This window comes from Lynx canadensis, chromosome X (genome assembly GCF_007474595.2).
Source record: "Lynx canadensis isolate LIC74 chromosome X, mLynCan4.pri.v2, whole genome shotgun sequence".
In the NCBI taxonomy this organism is placed as follows: Eukaryota; Metazoa; Chordata; class Mammalia; order Carnivora; family Felidae; genus Lynx; species Lynx canadensis.
Genome location: NC_044321.2, coordinates 11,731,074 through 11,754,566, shown reverse-complemented (window position 1 = coordinate 11,754,566; position 23,493 = coordinate 11,731,074). Strand labels below are relative to the sequence as shown.

The following is a 23,493-nucleotide window of genomic DNA, read 5'->3' as shown; positions in this document are numbered from 1 at the left end:
TTGGTAGGTGCCATATCATATAGGGTGTTAAATATCTTGCATATTACTCCTGTATGTGCGATGGGTGCCCTAGTTCAGCTCTACATGGGACACTGTAGATGAATTTATCTCCATTCAGGATTTTTTTTTAATTAGGAAGAAAATTTTCCTGCTGATTAAAGCTGTGTCCTCCAACCTGGCCTTTCATTTTGGTCTCCTAGCTGCTTTATTCTTTTGTCTAAATTCTGTAATGATTCAGAACCTGACAAATAGGATAACTATTAATTGGCATACCTGAAACCCACAATATATTATGCATGGACTGTGACTATGAAGAAGGAAACAGAAGAATAGAATTTGAGGGAGCAAAGTAAACATATGATATATGTATTTGTGTGTACACACGTACACATAAATATTTAAAAATAGGTAATATATTCACATGATTCAAAAAATTAGAAAAAGGAGGTGTAAGGGAAAAGAAAATTGTGTCCAAAGTGAACTCTACTCCTATTTTATAGAGTTGCAGAAAAACATATATTTTTGTGTTTATCATCTGCCTTTTAAGCTGCAGCACTCTTTCCACAGTTGTTTACCATAACCTTTTTCAAAAAAATGAGGTGATTGCTTTGCAGAAATTTGAAAAGGAAAAATATAAGAAACCCCCCTCCCCCGATCATCTTACAATGCAACCCCCAACCCCTGCAAATAGTCTCTTTATCCTTTCCTTTTCTTGTTCAGCAGGTTTTACACATTGTTGTGTTCATGGTATTGTTACTTCCTCTGGGTGCCTATGTTAAACGTTGTAAATGACTACATTAAACCAGATGTTTCCCATGGTTTCGAAAAGTTAATTTAAACATGTAACATTTTAGATGAATTTTGAAGGATTCACTTTTGAATGTTTCTTTATGAACTTAGGGCATTGTATACATCTGGGAATATCTGATCTTGTTGACTTGCAAACATGTTTCACTTGGAATTGGGTGCACGAGATATACGGAAGCCTTTGTTGCCAGTGTCCTTTAAACAAGTGAAAAAGTGCAAAACTTTATCAGGGGTCAGCAAATTTTTTCCTGTAAAAGCACAGGCAGTGTGAGAGCCAGCAGTACTGCTGTCGGGAGGCTGAATGATGAGGGCTGCTTAATGAACCAGGAGGTGTTTAAGATGCAATTCAGTAGCTGAGCCCCATTCTACATGCACTGCCGTAAAGAAGGCTGCATCCTTACGTGAACGGGCTGCCGCTGTGGGAAAGGGGAGCACAAAATGCAAGACGGGATTGAAAACAACTTTGCAGAGAGGCTGCCTCTCGCGAGCGTGGTGGCTGGATGGAAGACACCAGTAGCCCGGCTACCGGGTCAGGTTTTAACTCTTCTGCCTTAGAGAGGCCTTTTGGCGCCAGCGAGGGACAAAATAAATTCTGCAGGGGAGCTGCTATGGGATGAATTGTGTCCCCCCCCCAAAAAAAAAATTCATGCATTCAAGTCCTAACCCCTCATAGCTCAGAATGTGATTGTATTTGGAGATAGGGTCCTTAAAGAGGTAATTGATGTAAGATGAGGTCCTATAGGTGGGCTTTAATCCACTACGAATGGTGTCCTTATAAGAAGAAGAGATTAGGACACAGGTGTGCACAGAGGAAAGCCCAGGTAAGACGGGAGAGGGCAGCCATCCACAAGCCAAAGAAAGAGGCCCCAGAAGAAATCAACCCTGACCACACCCTGATCTGAGACTTCTAGCGTCCAGAATTGTAAGAAAATACATTTCTGTGGCTTAAGCCACACAGTCTATAGTATTTGTTACAGCCGCCCTAGCAGACCCCTCCAGTGGCAAATGCCCATTTCCGGGATGGCTTCAGGGATCCAGATCTGCGACATTCACTATTTATTTACTTATTTTTCCTCGTTGCTTATTTTATGAATATTGCAGAAAACTTGAAGATGCTGAGATGTACAGAACTGAAAATGTACAAAGTAGCTCACTAAAGATAATCAAATAATAATCAGAATAATGGATACCCTCATTTTCATTCCACCTGTTATCCGGTCCTGGCTACGATATCTCTTGTATCAAGCTTGACCGCCTCCTGTGACACAGAGCTCAGTATGTCCTGAGGATGCTTTTGCATATTTGGAAACCTACGATCGATATATCCTTGATCCAGTATGACCTTGACTGACTATGCAAGAGGAGGTTTTTCCTAGAGAGAGGTCCTGGCGGCGTTCACACAGGACTGGTAGGACACTGAACGGATCCAGTCACCCTCACCCAACCCCAGCAGGCAGTGGGAGAGAAGGCTAGAGGGTCAGAGAGGCCGGGGGTGCGGGCCTGCAGAGAGGCTGTGACATTTCCACTCCCTCCCCCGTAGGACAGGAACAGGCAGGAGTGGGTTCCAGCACGTACACACCATGCAGCCACGTGGGGTGCTGACCACTGGACCCATTCAGATGAGGTGGTGCCCATGCCACACTAGCGAGTATGTGCTTTGAGTGTTACCCTTGCTTGTGTCCCTGTCTACCTCGAGTCAGGTAGAGAATTGCTCACCGAGAGTGGAGTTGTCTGTAGAGGAGAGACCGGCATATGATTTCCTGTCAGATGCTCCCCCACGTGCATGATGGTGAAGCCAGTCACTGAGGCCTGCCTTGTAGCTGGAGAAGTCTCAAGGTGGAAGGCGGGCTGGAGCTCCTGTCATTGGGTGGGAGAGGACGGCTCTGCAAGCGGTCTGCCCTTGAATGGATTCCCGGGAGCAAGCAGAGGCTGCGGGAGGGAGCTGGATGGAGTCCCTGGCTTTGGGGCTGAGAACCAACCTCAAGGGCAGGAGGAGGCAGGGGGTCAAGGCTGGCAGTGCACCACTGGAGGCCGAGCAGAGGGGGGATGGAGGAAGTTGATCAGAGTGCGTCACCTGCGTTAGGGGAAGATGCGGTGCAAAGGTCCCCAGACAGGTCCCCGGACAGCTCCCCGGGGGCCCCGCAAGGCACTCTGAATGGAGAACGCGAGGAAGCCACCTCAACGGCGGACCCCGAACGGTGAACAGCCAGAGGGACCCATAGAGAGCTCTGGCTAAGGACAGAGAACTCTGCTGTTTCCGTCCCTCGTGCCCGCAGCCCTCTCCCGTCTCCCTTTCCATCCCTAAATGAGCAGGATGAAGCAGGTGGGGGGCGGAAGGGACACGTGCGGGGGGGGGGGTGGGGGGTGGGGAGGTAAGTGTGCACAGAGACTACATCAGTGGTGCACTCCACTCAGGTCAGCACTGCTGGACGGAGAGAAGCTGTGTGTCAGGCAGGAAGACCGTTTTGATCCGAGTTTTGATTCACCTACCCTGATCTTTTTAATAAGGAGAAGTGACTGGAAAGCTACACCATTTGCTTCAGATGCTGTCAAGGAAGAAGGAGGCAGAGCTGACAGGGCAGAGAAAGGCAGAGGGGTGAGAAACAGAAACCTGCTTCTGCCCCGCGGTCTACTGAAGCCAGCCTGTGAACTGCATGGCTGTGCTGGAATCCGTGGAGTTGAGGAGGCTCTACTCAAGTCTACTGGGTGCTCGGCCCTGACATTAAGTTGATGGATAAAACCAGGTCCCACACAGCATAGCGCCCACATTGAGGAAGCAGGGCGTGGGAGAAGTGGTAGGCAGGTGGACTGAATGTGACCAAAACAAGACAGTTCCTTCAAAGTCATTACTTAAATCTTGATGTCTTGCTTTTCTTGCTACTTCCTGGATTTTCTTCAAGGCAGAATAGAAGATGTATGGAGAAATTTCAAAGGTAGAAAGTTCTGGGTTCATTAGATCAGACTGTGTGAAGATTTCTTGTGAATTTGAAGAAGATGGCAGCTAGATGTTTTCAAGTGATTACAGTAAGGTTTAGGCCAGATTTACTAAAATAGTTTCACAGAAGAACTTAAATGTTTGAAGGCATTTTCTGGAGAAGTATAATCCAAGGTTAAACTCTAGTCTAATTCCCAAGTCAGCTGGGACATTTACCTGCCCAGTTTGCTTAAATATTTATTGGCTTTTAGGATAATGTATCATTTGGAGCAACGGAGGGAGAAGTCTACCTCAGGCATGCCGTTTTCTTTCCGATTTTCACGGTGTAGAGCACGGAATGAATTTCTCCCTCTGCCTAGTTATTCAAGGACAAGTCTTGTGATCTAAAAAGGAACAACGTGCTGTTGTGTCCACGGTAAGGGGATTAATGGTCTTGTGCTTATAAAACAGCAGCCCAGCTCCTATTTAGGCCTTTGGTTTCCAGAAACAAGAGGCCTGATTCTTACCACCCCTTGGATGCAGGTGGCCCTGTCTGGCGCCATTGAGGAGAAATGGCAGGGGAGCCAAATCGTAGAGGATTAGTATAAAACCAAGGCTTTCCACACTTGAGGAAAGGGAGCGCACATTTTTACCTTTTCAGGATTTGCTTGAGAAGCCATTAGGGTATATGTAAATGTTATTACTTCATAAGAGAGTTGGGCAAAGTGATTATTGAAGCAAATTCCAATAATTCCAGCAAACCCATCTATATTTACAATTTCAAAAATGTAGCATTTCCCTTTAGTTGTGCTCCTGGCATTTGAGTTTAGTAATTAGTTTTTACATTGAAGTATAATGGACCTACCACATTGGATTAGTCATTGGCAGACAACATAACGATGCAATATTTGTGCATGTCGCAAAACGATCGCCACAAGAAATCTAGCTACCATCTATCATTTTACATAGTTTCAGCATTTGTTTCTTGTGACGAGAACTCTTAAGACTTAGGCATTTCAGTTTACTTAATACATCAAAATAAACTTTACAAAGACGTGCTTAGCTCACTAGGTGCTTGTTGTTTGATTAGGGTTTCCTTTTGTGTAAATCTTCGAGGACGTTCCATGTGGTCACATTTGGAGCAAGGCCAGGGAGAAGTCACACCCGTGGTACATAAGCCAGAATGGGAGGAATTTGTATCCTTTGGTCGCTAAGGACATTACTACTGAAGTCTGTAGGACCAGTCTTCATGTTACTTCCATTTTACTACCAGCTTCCCTCACAGTTACACTTCCTCTCGGCTACCCCTATCTACACCGTATCAGGAGTCTTCTTATGCGAGAGAGCTCCGCTACTATTGTGTTGTCTGAGTATCCGTGGTTGTGTAAACAAAGTTTTGGGGAAGTAACCTCCCTCCTTTCATTCCCCCCTTTCCATTTGGTCTTGGCCCGATTTACTTTCCCAGTTTGTCTCTCACAATATCATAGAAACAATGGAGTTCATTTCTCCATTCCATTAATTCATCCACCCATTTCTCACTCACTCACTGAGTGCCCACTCGGGCCACACCGCAGGAATACAGGGGCTCGCGGCGCAGCACAGACTTGGGCCTTGCCGTCCTGTCCCAGGGCCCAGAGAAGGTTTGTGCTGCAGACAAACTGAGTATTTTAGATAGTGTCCCAGGTGACCCCGCAGCTGATAAAATTAAAGAGGGTGTTCTTTGCCTGGACACAATGAAGTTCATATCAGGACAGGGATTAGAGAACTTCCTGACACAGACTGTGGACAAACCACATGAAATCTAGAAGCCCTTTGCCCTCCCGGCCGTCCTGGGTCCATTCTTAGATGGGGTATGGAATCTTCGGAGTCAACTCAGACATCTCGGGAAGTATTGGCCTCTACTTTGGTTTTTAATCTTCTCACTGGTTCAAGACACCGTGACCTTGGTGTTCAAGGGTCTTGCCACTAAACTCCTGCACCTGGCACTTATGAGAAGGGTCATGGAACCTAAGAGCCCTTGCAGCAGGAACTCTTTTCCTCACCATCCCTGACCATATTGGCCAATCTATGCCTGTTTTCGGTACACATTTGTGAGTGAGTGAAGCATGCTTACCATCCAGGCCTAAGCCACAGGCCTGTCTCTTAGGGTACAGTGGACACAGGAAACCAGTGCCCAGCCACCCATTTCTGCTCTTCTTCCATCCTCGTGGAGACTCCCCTGATGGCCATGGGGTCGATGGCCATAGTGGCAGTAGCTGTGCACTGCCTGGGTTTTCTCTTCTTGGGCCTCACTTTCTTACTCTTGGGGGAACCAAGACATCACAGTTCATTTCTGCAAGCATCATCCAAATAAGGAGGCCACCCCGGCCCACGGGTGTTTCTCTGCCTTCTTCTACAACCTTCTCCAGAAGCAGGGCGTGCTTTTCCCTGGCCTTTGCCCACAACCTTGCTACTTTAGGGCGTGCCCTTACTCATTCCCGCTTCACTGCCTGGATCTGAACAAAAATATCAACACTTCTCAGCAATTGTATTTCTGTGGTTGGTATTTGTTGAGCACAAGGTTACTTTTGCTTGCTAAAAACCCTAGTCTTCTTTTACTGGAGGAACCACCATGTGGGTGGGATACTTAGTGTTCTTTAGTTGAGGACCCTCGGCAGCTAAAACGACTCCCCTTTGCGCTCACACCCATCTTCGAGAAGTGATGGAAACGGTGCTTCTTAGGACTCCAGCACACTTGGAGGCTCCCTGATAAATCCTTGATACGTGTGAACACGTAACGGAACTCACGTCCAGACATTTTACATAATTAAGACCACCCTTATGCCGATGGATGGCAGTGTCTTGCATTTGAATGTGACTCTTTTCATTTTCAAAGTATATTTGCATCTATTATCTCTTCATCAATGAAAACAGTAAAAACTATTATTGATCCACTGCCTTGTCTTATTCTTATAGATCATTTTACTGTGCACTGGCAACTTTAACATAACGGCTTTGCTCCTGTATTTGTGTTTTTGAATAGAAAAAATATATGTATTTACAAAAGACTTGCAGAGAAAATCTAGAGAGATCCTATGTATCAGTGGTCCTCAACCTGGGGGGATTTCATCCCTCCACTGTGCCCAAGGATATTTAGAAGTGCCTGGAGGTATTTTGCTTTTCACAACTGCATATGCTACTGGCCTCGAACATGTAGAGGCCAAGGATGTGCCATACGTCCTCCAGAAGAATAGACAGCCTCCCACAAGCAACACTGGCCTTGAACGTGTAGAGGCCGAGGATGTGCTATACATCCTCCAGAAGAATACACAGCCTCCCATAAGTAAGACTCATCCAGCCTAAAATGTTAATAGTTCCGACTTTGAGAAACTCTGCTCTAGACTCTTCCCCCGTTTCCCTGATACTATCATGTTAAATAACTGTGATAGATATATCAAAATTAAGAAACTATCATTGGTTCAATGTCACTAAACTATGGAACTTTTCAGACCCTCTTCCCTTTTCGACTAATGTCCTTCTTATGTTCCAGAATCTATGCCTCCGTAGTGATCACTGTAGTGACGGAAACAGTTTCTGTATCTTTCTTTGGTTTTCATGACCTTGGTCAGCCTTACTTTTCAAGACTGTGACACTTTGGAGGATTTTTATAAGTGCTTCCTATGTGGGTAGGGTACTGACCCCATTTAGGTAGCACAGGAGAAGGGACTTTGCCTTGTTTACAGCGCATTCTCTGACTCTCTGAAGGGGGAATGCCATGAAATTCATGTTTGAACAGTAATTAAAGAGGCTTTAGATGGAAAGAAAAATGTAGGCAAAGTGTCCAGGTGACCTCTTATCCGCTTTTTGGCCTCCCCTATGTTTCCAGCAATACTCCTTTGCATTTGCTTAAATTATATCAATGGCATGTGCTACACAGAATATCCCACTCCCCATCTTTTCATTCACCAGTGTATTTCTGCAATGCAACGTGTTGTAAGACATGTAGCTCTAGTTCAGTGATTTCCAACTGGGGGTGATTTTTGTCCCTCGGGGGATATTTGGCAATGCCTGGAGGCCATTTTGATTGTCACCACAGGAGGCGGGCCTGTTGATCTGTGGGCGATCGGGGCTGGGTGTGCTGCTAAACACCCTGCCCTGCACAGAATTATGTGGCCTGGTAGCCCAGGAGTGGAGAATCCTTGGGCTGTTTCTTTCCTTGAGTTCGTGGAACAGTCTTCCCTTGACAGAATGTAGCGCATTTACTTTATCATCCCCTACTGGTGGGCATTTAGGTTATCCAGTTGTCTGCTCTGACAAAGAGTGCTGGGGAGAACATCCTCGCCAGTGTGTGTGTGTGTGTGGTGTGTGCAAGAGAGTTTCTGGGAGGCACACTATGCTCCAGGACACACTCTCAAGTGCCACCGCAGAGTGGCTGGATGCGTTCACACCCACAGCACTGCCTCGGATGCTGATTCTCTGCGTCTTTACCGGCATTTCGTATTATTTAGCATTTTCATTTTTGCCAACCTGAGGCACTTAAATGAGTAGCTTATTTTTTTTAATTTGCATTTTCTGATGATTCACGGGCCCAGTCTTTGAATCATTCACACCACAGCATGCTACGAAATTGGGGGACGTCTGTTCCAAGGATGTACCACTTCAGTCTGTTGTCTCTGTCTTTGCTGTGTTTTAACATAGCACAATTTGGGAGACCAAACTTGGCTGTTTCTGCCAGTAGAGGTCACTGTCCCTCAGAGATTCTCTGCCAGTGGTTTTGTCTTTGTTTTTGAGTGATTCCCCCCAGCCCTGCCCCGCCCCGGAATATTTGGCAATGATTGGAGACAGTTTTTTATTTTCACAATGTGTGTATGCTGCTGGCCCCTCAGGGACAGAGGCCAGGGATTCTGCTCAAACCCTATAATGGAGAGGACAGCAGCACCCAACAAACAACAAGAATTATCTGGTCCCAGATGTTACAAGGCCAAGGTGAATTCACAGTGTAGACGCAATCCTAACATATGTACATCTGAAAGAAAGACAATGACATTCTCTGTGATCATAAAGCTGTCTATTATTTTTATCTAAAACAAGAACGCCATTTTCACTTCACAAAGTGGGGAAGTAGGGGAGAAGCATGCCTTCCTGATGAGTGTGGGAACAGGTAGGAGGACTGGGTGGGCACAAGGAAGGCAGAGGTTTGGGTAGCTGGAGAGCTTCTTCAGTGTGGGCTCTGCAGGGTCAAGGGAGTGGGTCTGGGGGCTTGGTGGAGCCGCCAGCTGCGGGGGAGAGGGCTGACTGGGGGTGTCAGGGGCCCATGTGGGGGTAGGGCAGAGTGAAACAACTGTGGGTTTGAGTCTCAGGAGGTGGAGGTCGCAGGGCTCTGACTCAGGATACAGGGGAGACATCAGGCCGCGGGAGGCCCAGGCCCTGGGGAGTACTGATCTGCTCGGCAGCCCAGGCCACGGCGCTGTGTCCTTGAGGCAGGTAGGCCCGGGTCGGTGTCCTCTGGGGCCCTGCTGCACCAGGAGCAGAGGCCTCGCCTCGGAGGCCCAGGCCGGGGCACAAAGGAAGGGACCACTCTGTCTCTCCATACAGGCCTGAAGGAGGATGGCCTGGCCCCCGGTCTCTGCCTCTCTACCTTGGCCTGGAAGGTTCAAAGTAGAGAGGTGCTCAGATTCTTTTTTTTGATTTATTGCATTGGCTAGGGGCCCTCGGCGGGGCCTCCTTGACATAGGGCCCCAGGGGCTCCTGGATAGGCAGACAACTGTAGAATCTCCCCTGTGCTCCACAGGAGTGAGTTCGATGGTCACCAGGCCTCAACTGTGTGTGGGGTTCTGGACATTCCCCAGCCATTTCATCAAACTCTTGTGATCACTAGAAAAATCCAACCCCATGAATATCTGGAGGGGTGGCTTGCGGTGAAAGCTTCTCTAGGCCTTGGGGACCATCGTCCTCCAGATTCTGACATGGTCCCAGCAGGGTGGCACAGTGGGGGCGGGCTGGCTGCAGACCCAGGAGAGGCTACGGCTCCCATCCGGGCCCGGGCGGCAGCGGGTGGGCCTGGACCAGGGGGAACCTCGCTTTTGGGCCAGGCATGGCAGCGTGGCCATGGCTGTGCCCAGGCAGCTGCCCATAATCTCAGTGCAGCGGGGTCGGGACCTCTGAGGTGGAAATTCGGCTTCTGTAGGTTCCTGAAGTCTGCAGTTGTGAAGCATGCAGAGCTAGGAGGATCATTGGCATCGGGCACAAGGACAGCGCGTGGTGTCACTCGTGGGGGCCCTCTGGGCACGGGGTCGTGCCCGTGTGGGGCCAGTGCCCCATGGATGTGGCAACTGTGTGGGGCGTTCCCTGCTGCTGAGGGCGGGGTTGGGGGGAGAACCTCCCACTTCCCAGCACTGGTCCCAGGCGCTTGGCTCCAGCAGAGGGGCCAGGAGGGCTTGGCTTCTGTATGTGACATTGCAAGGGAGAAAATGGAATAGTTTCTATCAGGTCCCGAAAATTATAGAGAGTCGACACAATGGCCCTGTCTTTATTGTGAAAATGAACATAATACACCTTAAAGAGCATTCGCTCTTTTAAGGAAAATGAAGTCAACTTATTAGTAAAGCGGATATGTCTTTCATTCTTCTTGAATAGTACCTGATGTCAGTCACCTCTGCAATCTGAAAATGGTGAAAGCCATTCAGGATTTATGTTTTAGCACTGACAGTGTTTATGTGGACTCTCCTATGATTTTCAACCTTTATGCCCTTCATACATTCCTATATAGGTCATCTCCATTCTGAACACTTAGGCCATTTCTTTCGTGTCGTTTCTATTGGTAATCTGTGTTTACAGAGTAGAATGAGGCACATTTCCAATTTACAGTTGGAAAGCAGGTAACTGCAGAAACAGTGTTCAAAGGCTGCTGGTAAATTGATTATAGCACTTCAGTTTGGAAGTCTTTTATTGAGTTGGCTCCAGTACTGGAGTAGGAGAGGGAGGGAAACGTGGTCAACAGAGGAAGCAAGTATTGGATGAAGAGTGGCACCTGATTTGTCGGGACCCAAGCTCTAGACGGCTGAATGAGGAAGACACTAAAAAGAGCTTGATGAGGAAGTACAAAAGGCTCCTGTAGCTCAGAAAAAAGGCCAGTGTTGAAGCCTGCGTGCTGTCAGCTAGTGGGTGATGCGAGAATAAGATCCTTAATGCTCTACTGTGTAATTTTTCTTGTTTTTTCATTTTGGTAGATCCTTATTTAACGGATGATCCGTAAATATATGCTTTTCAAACAAAGGAAATTTTCTATGCTAGTTTTTTCTTAATAAGACATTTCTTCATAATGGTAGAAATGACTTCATTCATAGCTAAGACACGTTTTCAGACAGTTATAACACCAGAGTGGATGTTCTAATGTAATTAGATATTATTTACTTACAATGTATTTTTCCCCCATCATCTGCAGAATTTCCCACGTCCTAGTTTGCAATGTAACCCAGCGAGTGTCATTCTGGTTTGTGGTTACAGATCCTTTGAAAAATCACACCCTTCCTGCTGTTGAGGTACAGACAGCCATAAGGTAATCACCGCTAAATATGTCTTCTACTGGTAAATCAACTTGTTGATTAGTTTGCTGTTTTCATAGATTTTGAAGAATTCTCTCTCTTCTTACAATGACTTATGTATAAATATGTCAAAGATTTAATTTCGTTAGTTTGTTTTAGTGATCAGTTTGGATGAGTGGTTCTCATCCAAGGACAATTTTGCTTCCAAGGAAACATTTGGAAATGTCTGGAGACATTTTTGTTGTCATGGTTGAGGCGGGGTGTGTATGGGGGGGTTCTACCAGCATTGAGTAGACAGAAGTTGGGGTGCTGATAAACATTCTATTATACACAGGATAGCGCCTCAAAACAGACTTATTCAACCCCAGATGTCAGTTGTGCTGTGGCTGAGAACCCCTGGTTTAAATATTAGCCACGAATGTTTACTACTGTCTTCTTTTGTCAAGAACACCTTGTATGGCACTATTGTATGATGGTTCATCACATGGATTCTGGAGCCCAAATCCTTCTGGTTTTGCCTCTTGCTAACTGTTTAAATACAGATAAATTACTTCCCCTTTGTTATTCTCTTGTAATCTGTAAAATGGGAATAATTATGGTACCTCTCAGAGTTGTTGAGATTAAATGAGTTATTAAATGTAAGGTGTTTTGAAGAACCAGTCATACCTTTGACTTTTATTTAAAAACCAAGACAAAAATTCTCATTTCTTGGGTCTCTAAGGACCTACCTTCCTTAATTAATGTACAGCCTTTCCCTTTAAAAGATACTTTTTGAAAAAACAAGTCAAAGTCATGACTCTCATACAAATTAAAAATAAATGCCATTAAAGATTTTATTATCTCATTAATTAATGAGGGAACTAGTAGTAAAATGTTCAAAACAGTTCAAAGGAGACTTTCAAGGAACCATGCATATATAGGAATCAAAATAGTAATCAGTCCATAGAAAATCAAGTGGACAAAAATAATTTACATTATGTCAGTTTTCTACTACTTACAGATTTGCAAAATAACTCAAAGACCGGGGCACCCTGGTGGCTCAGTTGGTTAAACATCCAACTCAGTTTCTTTTTTTAAAATTTTTTTTTTCAATGTTTATTTATTTTTGGGACAGAGAGAGACAGAGCATGAACGGGGGAGGGGCAGAGTGAGAGGGAGACACAGAATCGGAAACAGGCTCCAGGCTCCGAGCCATCAGCCCGGAGCCCGACGCGGGGCTGGAACTCACGGACCGCGAGATCGTGACCTGGCTGAAGTCGGACGCTTAACCGACTGCGCCACCCAGGCGCCCCTCCAACTCAGTTTCAACTCAGGTCACGATCTCATAGTTCTGCAAGTTCGAGCCCTGTATTGGGCTCCACACTGACGGTGTGGAGCCTGCTTGGGATTGTCTGTCTCCCTCTCTCTCTCTGCCTCTCTCTCAAAATAAATAAATAAAAACTTAAAAAAAAATAACTCAAGGACAAGTAGAAGGTGTAAATAGTCCAGAAAGGTGTATCCACCAGACACTCAGTAGTATTTTTTTAACCCAATTTCAAGTTTTACACGTTTTTTTTTTTCCTGAGAGTTTGTCTCCTCCTCTCCTTGTGATCATAACAAACTTTCAAAACTGAAATGTGTTCTTGACTTCAAAGAAGAGGAAGGATGCAGTTTGTTTTTACTTCACCCACTGTGCATTTTATGCATGTCAAAACTTTCTATCCCTCAAATGATTAATGTTGGGCAAAAGTATATTGGAAGAATGAGTTCAGGAGATCAACTCTTTCTCGAACAAGAAAGAGTGAAACAAAGTAGCGCTCCTCAACAAAGGATTTACAAGTTACTGAAGTTCTGCTCTTCCCCAAGGAGAAATATCTAGTGAAAGAATTCATTTGCTCTCTGTGAAATATTAACATATAAGATAATGAGTATATAATCAAATGCCAAAGGTTTTTGTGTGAACAGTCATCTAGTTCCCTTACTGATCTGTACCAGTGCGAAATGATTTAATCTGCTTTAGCAGGAAGGTTTGACCTGTATTGTTTCTGCACTTCTGCCCCTAAGACTTACTGTTAATACCCAGCCCTTAGGGAATAAGAATTAGGAACAGTGTATTTCACAGGAAAAGGAATTTTATTCAAGCTCTCCCTGTGATCTGCGGGGGCCACAAGGAAATTAAGCTACTGCAGTTAAAGCAGGCTTCCGTGAACCTGAGGGAGAAGAGTGGGATGGAAGTGTCTGTCAAAGGTCCTAGCAGGGGAAGCTATTTAGGGGGTGAGGATGGCCAATAGAATGAGAATTTGTGTTAGGGAATGCGTAGGTCTCACCAGGATTGTATGAAAATAAAGGGAACAATACCAAGAAATAAAGATACCAGGAAGAGCAAGGAGACAGTAGCTAGAAGGCAGGTGATAGGAATTTTTGGGCTGAAGAATCTGTGGAGTTGAAAAAAATAATGCTAGTTCCACTGAATATTTGCATAACACTTCCTGCTTCATAAAGCGTGTTCCTACACATCTGTGGCATTTAATATCAACACCAATTGTTTTTGAGTAATTATTATTATCCTCGGTTTATAAATGAGGGAATTGAGGCCCAGGGAGATTAATTTTAATTGATTTGCTGAGGCCACCACACTAGAAATATAAAAAGTGAGGATTTGAACCCAGGTGCGCTGCCATCACACCCAGTGATGTTTTTTCTCTCCACCAGAGTGTCCACACTTACGGAATTATGTGAGGGAATGAGCCACCAGTTCTACGATGTCTGTTTTAGCTCTGTCGTGAGGGCCTGGCCTTATCAGGCCAATCTTGGCTGGAAGATGTCCATGGTGACTGACACCTATTGGGGATTTCAGTGATGGTTGGAGTTTTAGTCTGTATTGAACTTCTTCATTTTTTAAAAATTTTTTAAAAAGCACTTTTAATGTTTATTTTTAAGAGAGAGAGACAGAGCACAAGTTGGGGAGAGGGAGGGGCAGAGAGAGAGGGAGACACAGAATCCAAAGCAGGCTCCAGGCTCTGAGCTGTCAGCACAGAGCCCGATGCAGGGCTCGAACTCACTAACAGTGAGATCACGACTTGAGCTGAAGTCGGATGCTCAACTGACTCAGCCAACCCAGGTGCCCCTGATCTAGAACTTCTAATCAGCCTGAGAGGCAAAAGAACAACAGAGTGTTCACTAACCAGGTAGATAGAATGAGAAATACAGAGTAACTTCTCATTTTACTCTGAGTTATACCTTAGTTGTGGGATTCATTATTATGTGGAGAGGTTTGTGTTCCCAGATTACCAATAATATGTTATGGAAAAAGGAAACTTTCCATAGTTTGATAAAAGAAAATTACACTGGAATTATCGCCTGCTGTAGATTTTCTGGCTGGGATTCTTTTTCACATTCATGAATAATAATGCCTCAACATAGATTTTTATTTGCTAAAGGAGGTCTTTCCTGATAGCTTGGTGCCAGTCTGCAGAGATTCTCAAGCCATTACTGTCAGGTTCAAGACTTAAGCTGTACAGAATGGTAGTCACCCGCCAAATGTGGCTATTGAGCACTTGAAACGTAGCTAGTCCAAGATTAGATATTCCCTAAGTGTAAAGTATTGAGTACAAAATAAAACGTGAACCAACTCAATTTTGATTACAGGTTGAAATTATATTTTTCTAGATATATTGGCCAAAAAAAAATGATTAAAATAATTTCAGGTGCCTGGCTGGCTTGGTCGATTGAGCATGTGACTCTTGATCTCAGGGTCATGAGTTCAAGCCCCATGTTGGTTGTGGAGCCTACTTAAAATTAAAAAGAAAAATTAAAATAATTTCACTGGTTTCTTTTTACTTTTTCTTAAATTGCACCTCCTAGAGAATTTGAAGTCACACATGAGGCTTACATATATTTGTATTTTCCATTGCTGCTCTAGAGGTAGATGAAGTCAGTTTGTCTAGTGCGAATTCAGTAGATGCCATACACTATCTCTAAGAAATCTCACCTAGTTTGCAAGTTACAGTTAGAAATTCACTTATTTGGTTTCATTCAAATAAGTCTTTGCTACCAACCCATCCCTAACTGCTGCCACCACCAAAAATGCAGATTTTCCCCAGGAAGAGTAACTCATTTACCTTGATAATTTTCTAGCTTTTGGACTCCTCAAGCACCTGTTACTTTAGTCATATGGAACCACTTGGAATTTCCCGAACAAATCTACTATGCCATGTCTCCATTCCTGTACTCACCACACATTTCAGGAAATCAAACATGGTGGGGAGAACTTAAGCTCGGGACTTCCCGTTACTTCTAGGACATTCACAACTGTGGAGGACAGTAGACAAGCCTTTCTGTAGCAGCCAGCACTGCTCTGAAAAGTACCACAGCACGATTGCCCTCTCATCAAACTGTCTAGTCAACCTCAAGTCTCATGCTACAGGGATGCTCTGTTTCTAGAGATAATTATAATCATGGAGAGATGGGTCTGGACCTTCTGTTTCTAATTGTTTTCCTCTCTTGTTTTGTTTGTTTTTGATCATTGTTGTATCCTAGGATGAATAGGAACCGGATCAACGGTGCCTTCTTTTTGAATGACCAGACTCTTGAATTTTTAAAAATTCCTTCCACTCTTGCACCACCCACCGACCCATCTGTGCCCATCTGGATTATTATATTTGGTGTGATATTTTGCATTGTCATAGTTGCAGTCATGCTATTGATTTTATCAGGAATCCGGCAACGTAGAAGGTAAGATACTAAAAGGGAATGATTTAAAGAGCATTTTCCTATTTCCTTATGACTTGGGAAAGTAAGGAGAGCATTTTCCCCAAGCTGAAGGTAATGCCTTAAATCTGAAACTTTGAAAATATTGGTGATTGGCAAAATGTCACTTATGCTCTTGTGTTTAGAGACTTTTTACAGTCCAGTGTCCCTTACTATGACTCCTTCCATTACTGTCTTTTTCTTTGTTCTACACCGTACGAATATTTCATGTCAAGAATTGATTTTAATATCTGTGTTAAGATTTTGTAAGGTGGATATACAAAGCTAAGCAGATTTCTTGGGTACGCAGGGTTAATCTTTAATAGTCCTCCAGCTCCAAATGCTAGCAGTTCCACAGTTCTTTCCATGCATCCCCAGCTTGGCTTGCCTTTTCTTGGCCTCATGCCTACAGCTGCCATCTTGTCCCAGATACTTTTGCGCTTTTATACTTCCCTCCCTTCAATAGTTGCTTGTCCCTCTAGTGCCTATGGTATTACATGGAACCATGGCCCTAGAAGTGACCTTTGAGTCAACACCTTGCATCAGAATCACCTGAAACATTTGTTAAAATGTAGATCCCTTTGCACTACTGCAGACTTTCTAAATTATAATCAGTGAAGGGGATGTATTTTAATGAATATCCAGGTTATTCTAATTCACTTAATTTGAGGGCTTCCAATTTAACTACTTTATAGAGATTCCTACTCCCTGAGTTCATTTATCTGGATTCTGGGGCACTGCAAACTTTGCTGTCTAAATGATTGCAATTACTTCAATCTGGTCGGAATTGCCAACCAATGGGAGAGTTACTAAGGCAGTGGGACAGGAGGAGAGGAGATAGGATTTCTCAGCATGATGAAAGGAGAAAATAAATTTGTTTACAAGAACCTCTGATCCAGAGAGGGTCCTTACTCTTCATTAGGCCATTTGATTCTTCTAAAACCTTCTCTTCCGATACCAAGGAAGAGGAATTCAGGTAAGTGGGAATCACGGGGACGTGCGTTGGTTTTCAAAAGGGTCGATGCCCACACAGACATGTGGGATGAGTTTGGCCAAGTATGTGTTCAACTAAATGTTTCTCTGGGGGTTTACTCCTTTCCATATGTCTCACTCTAGTTGCTAGCAGAAAGGAATCATTTTAAATGTTGGCCTTTGTAAATTTCTTTTCACAAATGATAAGTGCTCTAGAATAAAGGAGATTTATGTCTAGTGCCCAAACTAAACTCAGAGATTAATATCAAGTTGTACTTGCTCAACTTTCTTCATGTTGGCATAGCATGTAATGCAGAGAGCCTTGGAACGAGTTGTTAATTTGTTTTGAGTTTTTTTTGAATTTTAAGAAATATTCCCTTGCAATGTTTGAATACTTACGCTTAATATTTTTAAGTTTCGTATCAATCCTAGAATGCTGTGATCCTATCGTTTCTAAGGATCGTAACTTCTGTGAATGCGCTTCATCTCCTTGGTTCCCACTTTTCTCACTAGCACAATATAGTATAGGAGTTAGAAGAATGGACTCTGGGACTGCTTAGATTCAAAGTATTTATCTCCTAGATTCTGCTCTTGTATGTAATCCATTAACTCTATGCGTATCAGGGAGCACAGGCAGTGAGTCAGGGAAACCAGGCTCAGGGGAATATGGTTTGTGGTGCTAGAGTCGAGTTGGTTAAATCTATCTTTGTTGCCTGTGCATAGATAACTCTTCTAGAGTGACAGTCCGGTGTACTGGAAATAATGAACGTGGTGGGGTCAAAAGAGTTAATGCAGTGGTGTGCTTAGAGTGGTGCCTGGCCCGCAGCGAGCGCTCAATAAGTGTTAGTTCTATTATTTTATTATCCTGCCATTTGCTGGTCTTCCAGCTTTGCTATCTCTTTCCTGCTGAGCAGATTCTGCAGTAATATAATCACTGGGTGTGTAGCATCATAATCTGTTGCCTGGGAGAAGTGAGACTGTTGTCACAACCCTGCCTTCGCAAATTCATTTCGTGTTCAGACTAGGAAAACAGATAGACAAATCTCTTGCATAAACCTGGAGAGCATCACTAATTGGCAAATATAGTCAGGACAGTTATGACAGCCTTCTGAAGATAAATTGATTTGTTGTGTTTTGAGTCTGATACGCTCTGTGGTGGGCTTCTCTTGGGCAAAGTATTGCTTTGAAGGTGTGGAGAGGGTGCAGTTTGAAGTGGGAAGAGCCCCGATGATTGTCATGATAGCCCTTTCTAATCATGCAAGAAGCAGGAGTTGCCCCCAATGCCTTTAGTCCTGAGGAAGACAAAGATTTGTCCGACAATCCAATCCATACATTGGATAGTAATGAACATGGTTTGTGTGATACAGACCTTAAACTTAGAAGGACAGACTGCAGAGTCATCTAAGTTACCATTTTGCTTCTGTGGAGAAGAGTGCCACTGTCATCTAAGACATACGCATACTTAACTTTACTGTTGAGGAAATTTCTCAAGTAAAGCTTTGGCAATTCTTCTGCCTGGGTCAATAACAGCATTACATTCATTATTCATATACAGTCATTGGAAGCCAAACTAAGTGAACTCAAACCCCAGCTATACCCTTTAGCCAAAAGGCCTCAGTCAAGTCATCTAATTTCCATGGGACTGTTTTGCCATCTGTAGAAGGAAGATAATATCTCACAGGGCTTCCATGAGGATTGGGTGAGATAAATGTATGCGAAGTACCTAGGATATAGTAAGCTCTAAATAAACAGTAATTATTATTATCCAAGCAGAGCTTACCCCATTTCTGTGACTAAGAGATGCTGAAAAAGGATCTCTTTTCTGTCCAGAAATTGCCATGATACTGTAAAAAAAAAATTTCTAGTTCAGTGGCTCATTGCTTGGGACTTTAGTAGTGAACACATATTTTAAAAGGCAAATGACACCACAACAATTGTTATTGTTACGGGCTAACAGCTAGTTAATAAAGCTAAAGTACTGACAAAAAAAAAGGCAAATGACCTTATTAGGGTTACTGTTTACTAGGATAGTGGTGAACTGGTTAACTAGCTTTCTAAAAAATACTCTGATTTGTAGCATTTGTTGATTTCCTATCAAGTATGAGATTTCTGAATGTTTAACAACCACCTCTGGCAAGCCCATGCCAGCCAGCTTCCACACACCAATGCCACCTCCTTGGGAAATAATTTGAGGAAGATGCTCCTTTCTCTGTTACCATCTAGCTGAGAATAGCAGTTTGTGGAAATGAGAGATTTGTTGGAGGAAAAAAAGTTGGAAAAAGATTTTTTTTAATTTTCTTTCGGGAGATACTTAGGCAGCTGGGTAGGTGGGCAGGTGCCCAAGATGGACTGCATATACTCCATGGTGACGTCTGTACTAGATCTGTGTCTAGCCCCAGCCCACAAGCAGATGTTTTAGATCTCTGGCCAGCTTTATGATGATGGCAATGATGATGACAGTGATGGTTGTAATGGTGATGGGGATGTGATAATGATCATGGTGATGAAGTTGTGATGTGTGCTTTAGTAGAAAGAGCACTGGCTCCGTACTCTTGGTTTTGGGTTCTGATCTCAGGCCCCGGTGTTTACTAGCTGAGTGGTCTTGAGCAGGTGACATATGGAAAACGAGGATAATAATATTTTTCTTAAATAGCTATGATTATAAGGAGACAAAGTCAGAGAATACACACAAGTGCTTTATACCCTGGAAAGTGCTATAGTAATGCAAGTTACTAGCATCACCATCAAAAAGCAGTTAAAAGCCCTAACTTTATATAACCTGGGACTGTGCTATAAAAGGAGAGTCACAGACGCAGCATGATTTCAGACTTGCGTGTATATAGTAGGATTGGTTTATGAATCCTGTACCTAAATAGACTGTAATAACGTTAGGGTCTTAGGAAAGGATCTTAACAATGATCTAAATTCATCTCTCCAGAGGCCAAGGCCCAAAGAAGTAAGAAATGTCTTATAACTTTATCAACCATCCACTCTGTCATAGGAGCTCTAGTATGTATCATAGAAGATACATACATAGATAACATGGATGGGCCTTGCCTGCAAGGAGATTATAGTCTTGTACTTGGTAACAAAGCCACGTTAAGGACTCAGGACATAAAACCCTAACTAATGCTCACAGTTGAGCATAGTCATGAGTAAATTCACTTGGTTTATTTCTGGTTTTCTTTCTATTCCTATAAGGTCAATAGTAAACAGGAATACTTTTCAGTCTCTACAGATACTGCTTTTCACACAAGGGGATGGGGCTCAGCCTACACACTTTCATTATACTGAAACTTCACATGAAACTTCACATTCATGTAAAGTCTTAATTAAGTCAATAGTCTTAAAAATAGATATGTACATAAAATCAGGAATGTTATAGCTAATAATTGTTTCCCTTTGCTGTTCTTAAATGTACATACTCAATAGGAATCAAATACGTGTTTTGAGTGAATCCTGGGGAGATTAAATTAGAGTTCTAGTTTACTGGTGAGACCAATCTTGTTCCATTCTCAAAGACAAGCTGCTCTACATATTTGAGTCTTAGCTCCTTCATTTGAAAAACAGGGATAATAATAAAATCCTTATAATATTGCACATAATAATCCTTATAATATTAATAATAGGAACTAAATGAGGTAATGTATATAAAGCACTTAGTCTGGTTTCTGTCACATAATAGATACTAATTATTATTAGTATCCCTACTGCATGGCAGACATAAAGCAACCTGACTAGAGTTGCATGGTTAGAAAGTAGTAGTCACCGTATTTAAAACCAGGTGGGCTGGATCCCAAAGCCCATCGATCTCACTGAAATGTGGTGCCCACTGAAATCATTCCAGTAACGCCGATATTTTCCCCAGGAATCACTGGTACTGATCATGAGGACACTCCCAATTCTCCAATAATTAATTCTGTTCTGTTTAAAATCATATTTGTCTGTCCTTTGTTGTTTTCTGGCTATTCTTGGGCCTTGGCTCTTCAGCTCTATCTTGTTTGAAAGGAGACAGAAGTATGCTCTGTGCTTTTAGCCGCCACTACTTTATTTTGAACAAACCCTGCTTCTCAACACCCCCTAGCTCCGAGGGTCAGCTGATGGTTTTTTTGTCTCCTCTTTTGCCCCTTTTCTGTCTGGATTTATGAGAAATGTCTTCTTTCGAGGCTCTTAGGAGCTAGTTTCAGGTATTTTAGTTACTTTCTAAAAAATCCTCCTGAACCACCTGACACTGCAGGAACAGCAGAAGTCATTAACACTCAATTTTATTTTTCAGGAAAAAGAACTCATGTTTTTAGCAGAACATCAATTCAGAATGATCCAGAAACATGGTTCAGTTTTCTTAAGAGCAATGCACAGGCAGTGAGTCAGTTTATTACAGGACCTACTATGAAATGTGACAAAGTACTATAGTACTGTTACATAACCTTTGAGCCGCTTATCGTGTCCAGCCAGCAAGTTACTGACATTGCAGTTTGTGAAGCCCAGCAATGCCAAGACTCAGAACAATTGGATCTAAGGTCACAAGAGCACAACATGTACCTAATTTGCCACTGACACAGCTTCATTAGATATACTTCCGTAGCCATTTCACTCAATCTTTTTGGTTGAGAAGTCCTTCCTCTAAAGGAGACAAACTTGTCCTCATCTATTTGCGTCTTTCTTTTTAGTTCCTCCCCATCCTCTGTGATGCCTCATGGATTAGTTTTATGGTTCAGAAGGGGAGGCAAGACTCCTTGCAGCCATCTACATGTGTCTAGCTCTCTGCAGTTTTTCATCTAATGTTTTATCATCGATAAAAACACTTTCTTAACTAAGGAAACTGACAAATAGATGCTGGCAACCGTTATTTCTAAGACTACCACCTACTTCAGAGTGCTGCATCCACTAAGATTTTGGCAAGATGAGGGGCGCCTGGGTGGCTCAGTCAGTTCAGCGTCTGACTTCAGCTCAGGTCATGATCTCATAGTCACGAGTTCGAGCCCTGCATTGGGCTCTGTGCTGACCGCTCAGAGCCGGGAGCCTGCTTTGGATTCTGTGTCTCCCTCTCTCTCTGTCCCTCCCTCCGCTCAAGCTCTGTTTCTCTCTCTCAAAAATAAATTAAACATTGAAAAAAAAATTTTTTAAAGTTTTGGTAAGATGAATTTCATACTTATATATGCAAATTTTAGAGTAATATTTGACTGTTGAAAATCTATTTACTGTTGTGGAGAATTATTATTCACTTCAAGCCCAATGAGGAATGAGTTTTGGGGAAATTGCGTGAACTATACAATTTTAATGATAATTTATAAATATGCATTTCTTTTTTTAATTTTTTAAAAAAAATTACATCCAAATTAGTTAGCATATAGTGCAACAATGATTTCAGGAGTAGATTCCTTAATACCCCTTACCTATTTAGCCCACACCGCCTCCAGTAACCATCTGTTTGTTCTCCATATTTAGGAGTCTCTTATGCTTTGTCCCCCTTCCTGTTTTTATATTATTTTTGTTTCCCCTCCCTTATGTTCATCTGTTTTGTCACTTAAAGTCTTCATATGAGTGAAGTCATATGATATTTGACTGGCTAATGTCACTTAGCATAATACCCTCCAGTTCCATCCATGTAGTTGCAAATGGCAAGATTTCATTCTTTTTGATTGCTGAGTAATACTCCATTGTATATATGTATACCACATCTTCTTTATCCGTTCACCCATCGATGGACATTGGGCTCTTTCCACACTTTGGCTATTGTTGATAGTGCTGCTATAAACATTGGAGTGCATATGTCCCTTCGAAACAGCACACCTGTATCCCTTGGATAAATACCTTGGATAGTAGTGCAATTGGGTCGTAGGGTAGTTCTATTTTTAATTTTTTGAGGAACCTCCCTACTGTTTTCCAGAGTGGCTGCACCAGCTTGCATTCCTAATAAATATGCATTTCTTACTGGAGCTTCATCCCTATTGAAATATCACTCCTCTTTTTTATAATCCATAGAAAATGGGAAGGAAGATGAGTGAAATTTGGAGTTTTTCCCTTTTATTAACTCTTTTCTTTTCACTTTAGGATGAGGACTGAGTCTCTTTGAGCACACAGTAGTCACTCAAAGCATAGTTATTCAATGAATGCTGGATACTGTGAATGGAAGTGATATGATTGATGGTTATAGAATGTCCATTGCTTTTGCTTTCTGGAGGACATGGAAAGTAACAATACTCCTGTCCACCAGAGGAGAGGCAAGAGTATTCTAGTCCTCTGTTAGGTGATTTCACTTGGCTGAAACATGAAACTCTGTGCTCATCCCAGCCTGCCCTGATAGCTGATGGCTGAGGCTTAGCATGGCCAGTACAGTGTCTTCACCCTGAGGATGGAAAAACACAGGAGCTTATCCTTTACTAGGTCTCTGGAACTGTGACTTCCAGCTTCTAACCCAGCATTGGGCCTGTAGTGATAAATTGTGACACTTGATAGTGGCATATACAATAGCGAAATATTTTCAAGTGATGACGATGGGATCTACTGCATTGGAATGATACTTCACCTTTCTTTATGAACTTCAAC

At 43.1% G+C, this 23,493-nt stretch overlaps 1 protein-coding gene across 2 annotated transcripts in view; it reads left to right on the top strand.

Annotated features, from left to right (window-relative positions):
* CLTRN (collectrin, amino acid transport regulator) overlaps positions 1-23,493 on the top strand; it is a 34,438-nt gene that overhangs the window by 8,038 nt on the left and 2,907 nt on the right. For both annotated transcript variants that reach the window (XM_030305054.1, XM_030305053.1), the window contains exons 4-5: positions 11,145-11,258; positions 15,763-15,957. In XM_030305054.1, the coding sequence (XP_030160914.1) occupies positions 11,145-11,258; positions 15,763-15,957 (309 nt within the window). The remainder of the gene's footprint in view (positions 1-11,144; positions 11,259-15,762; positions 15,958-23,493) is intronic.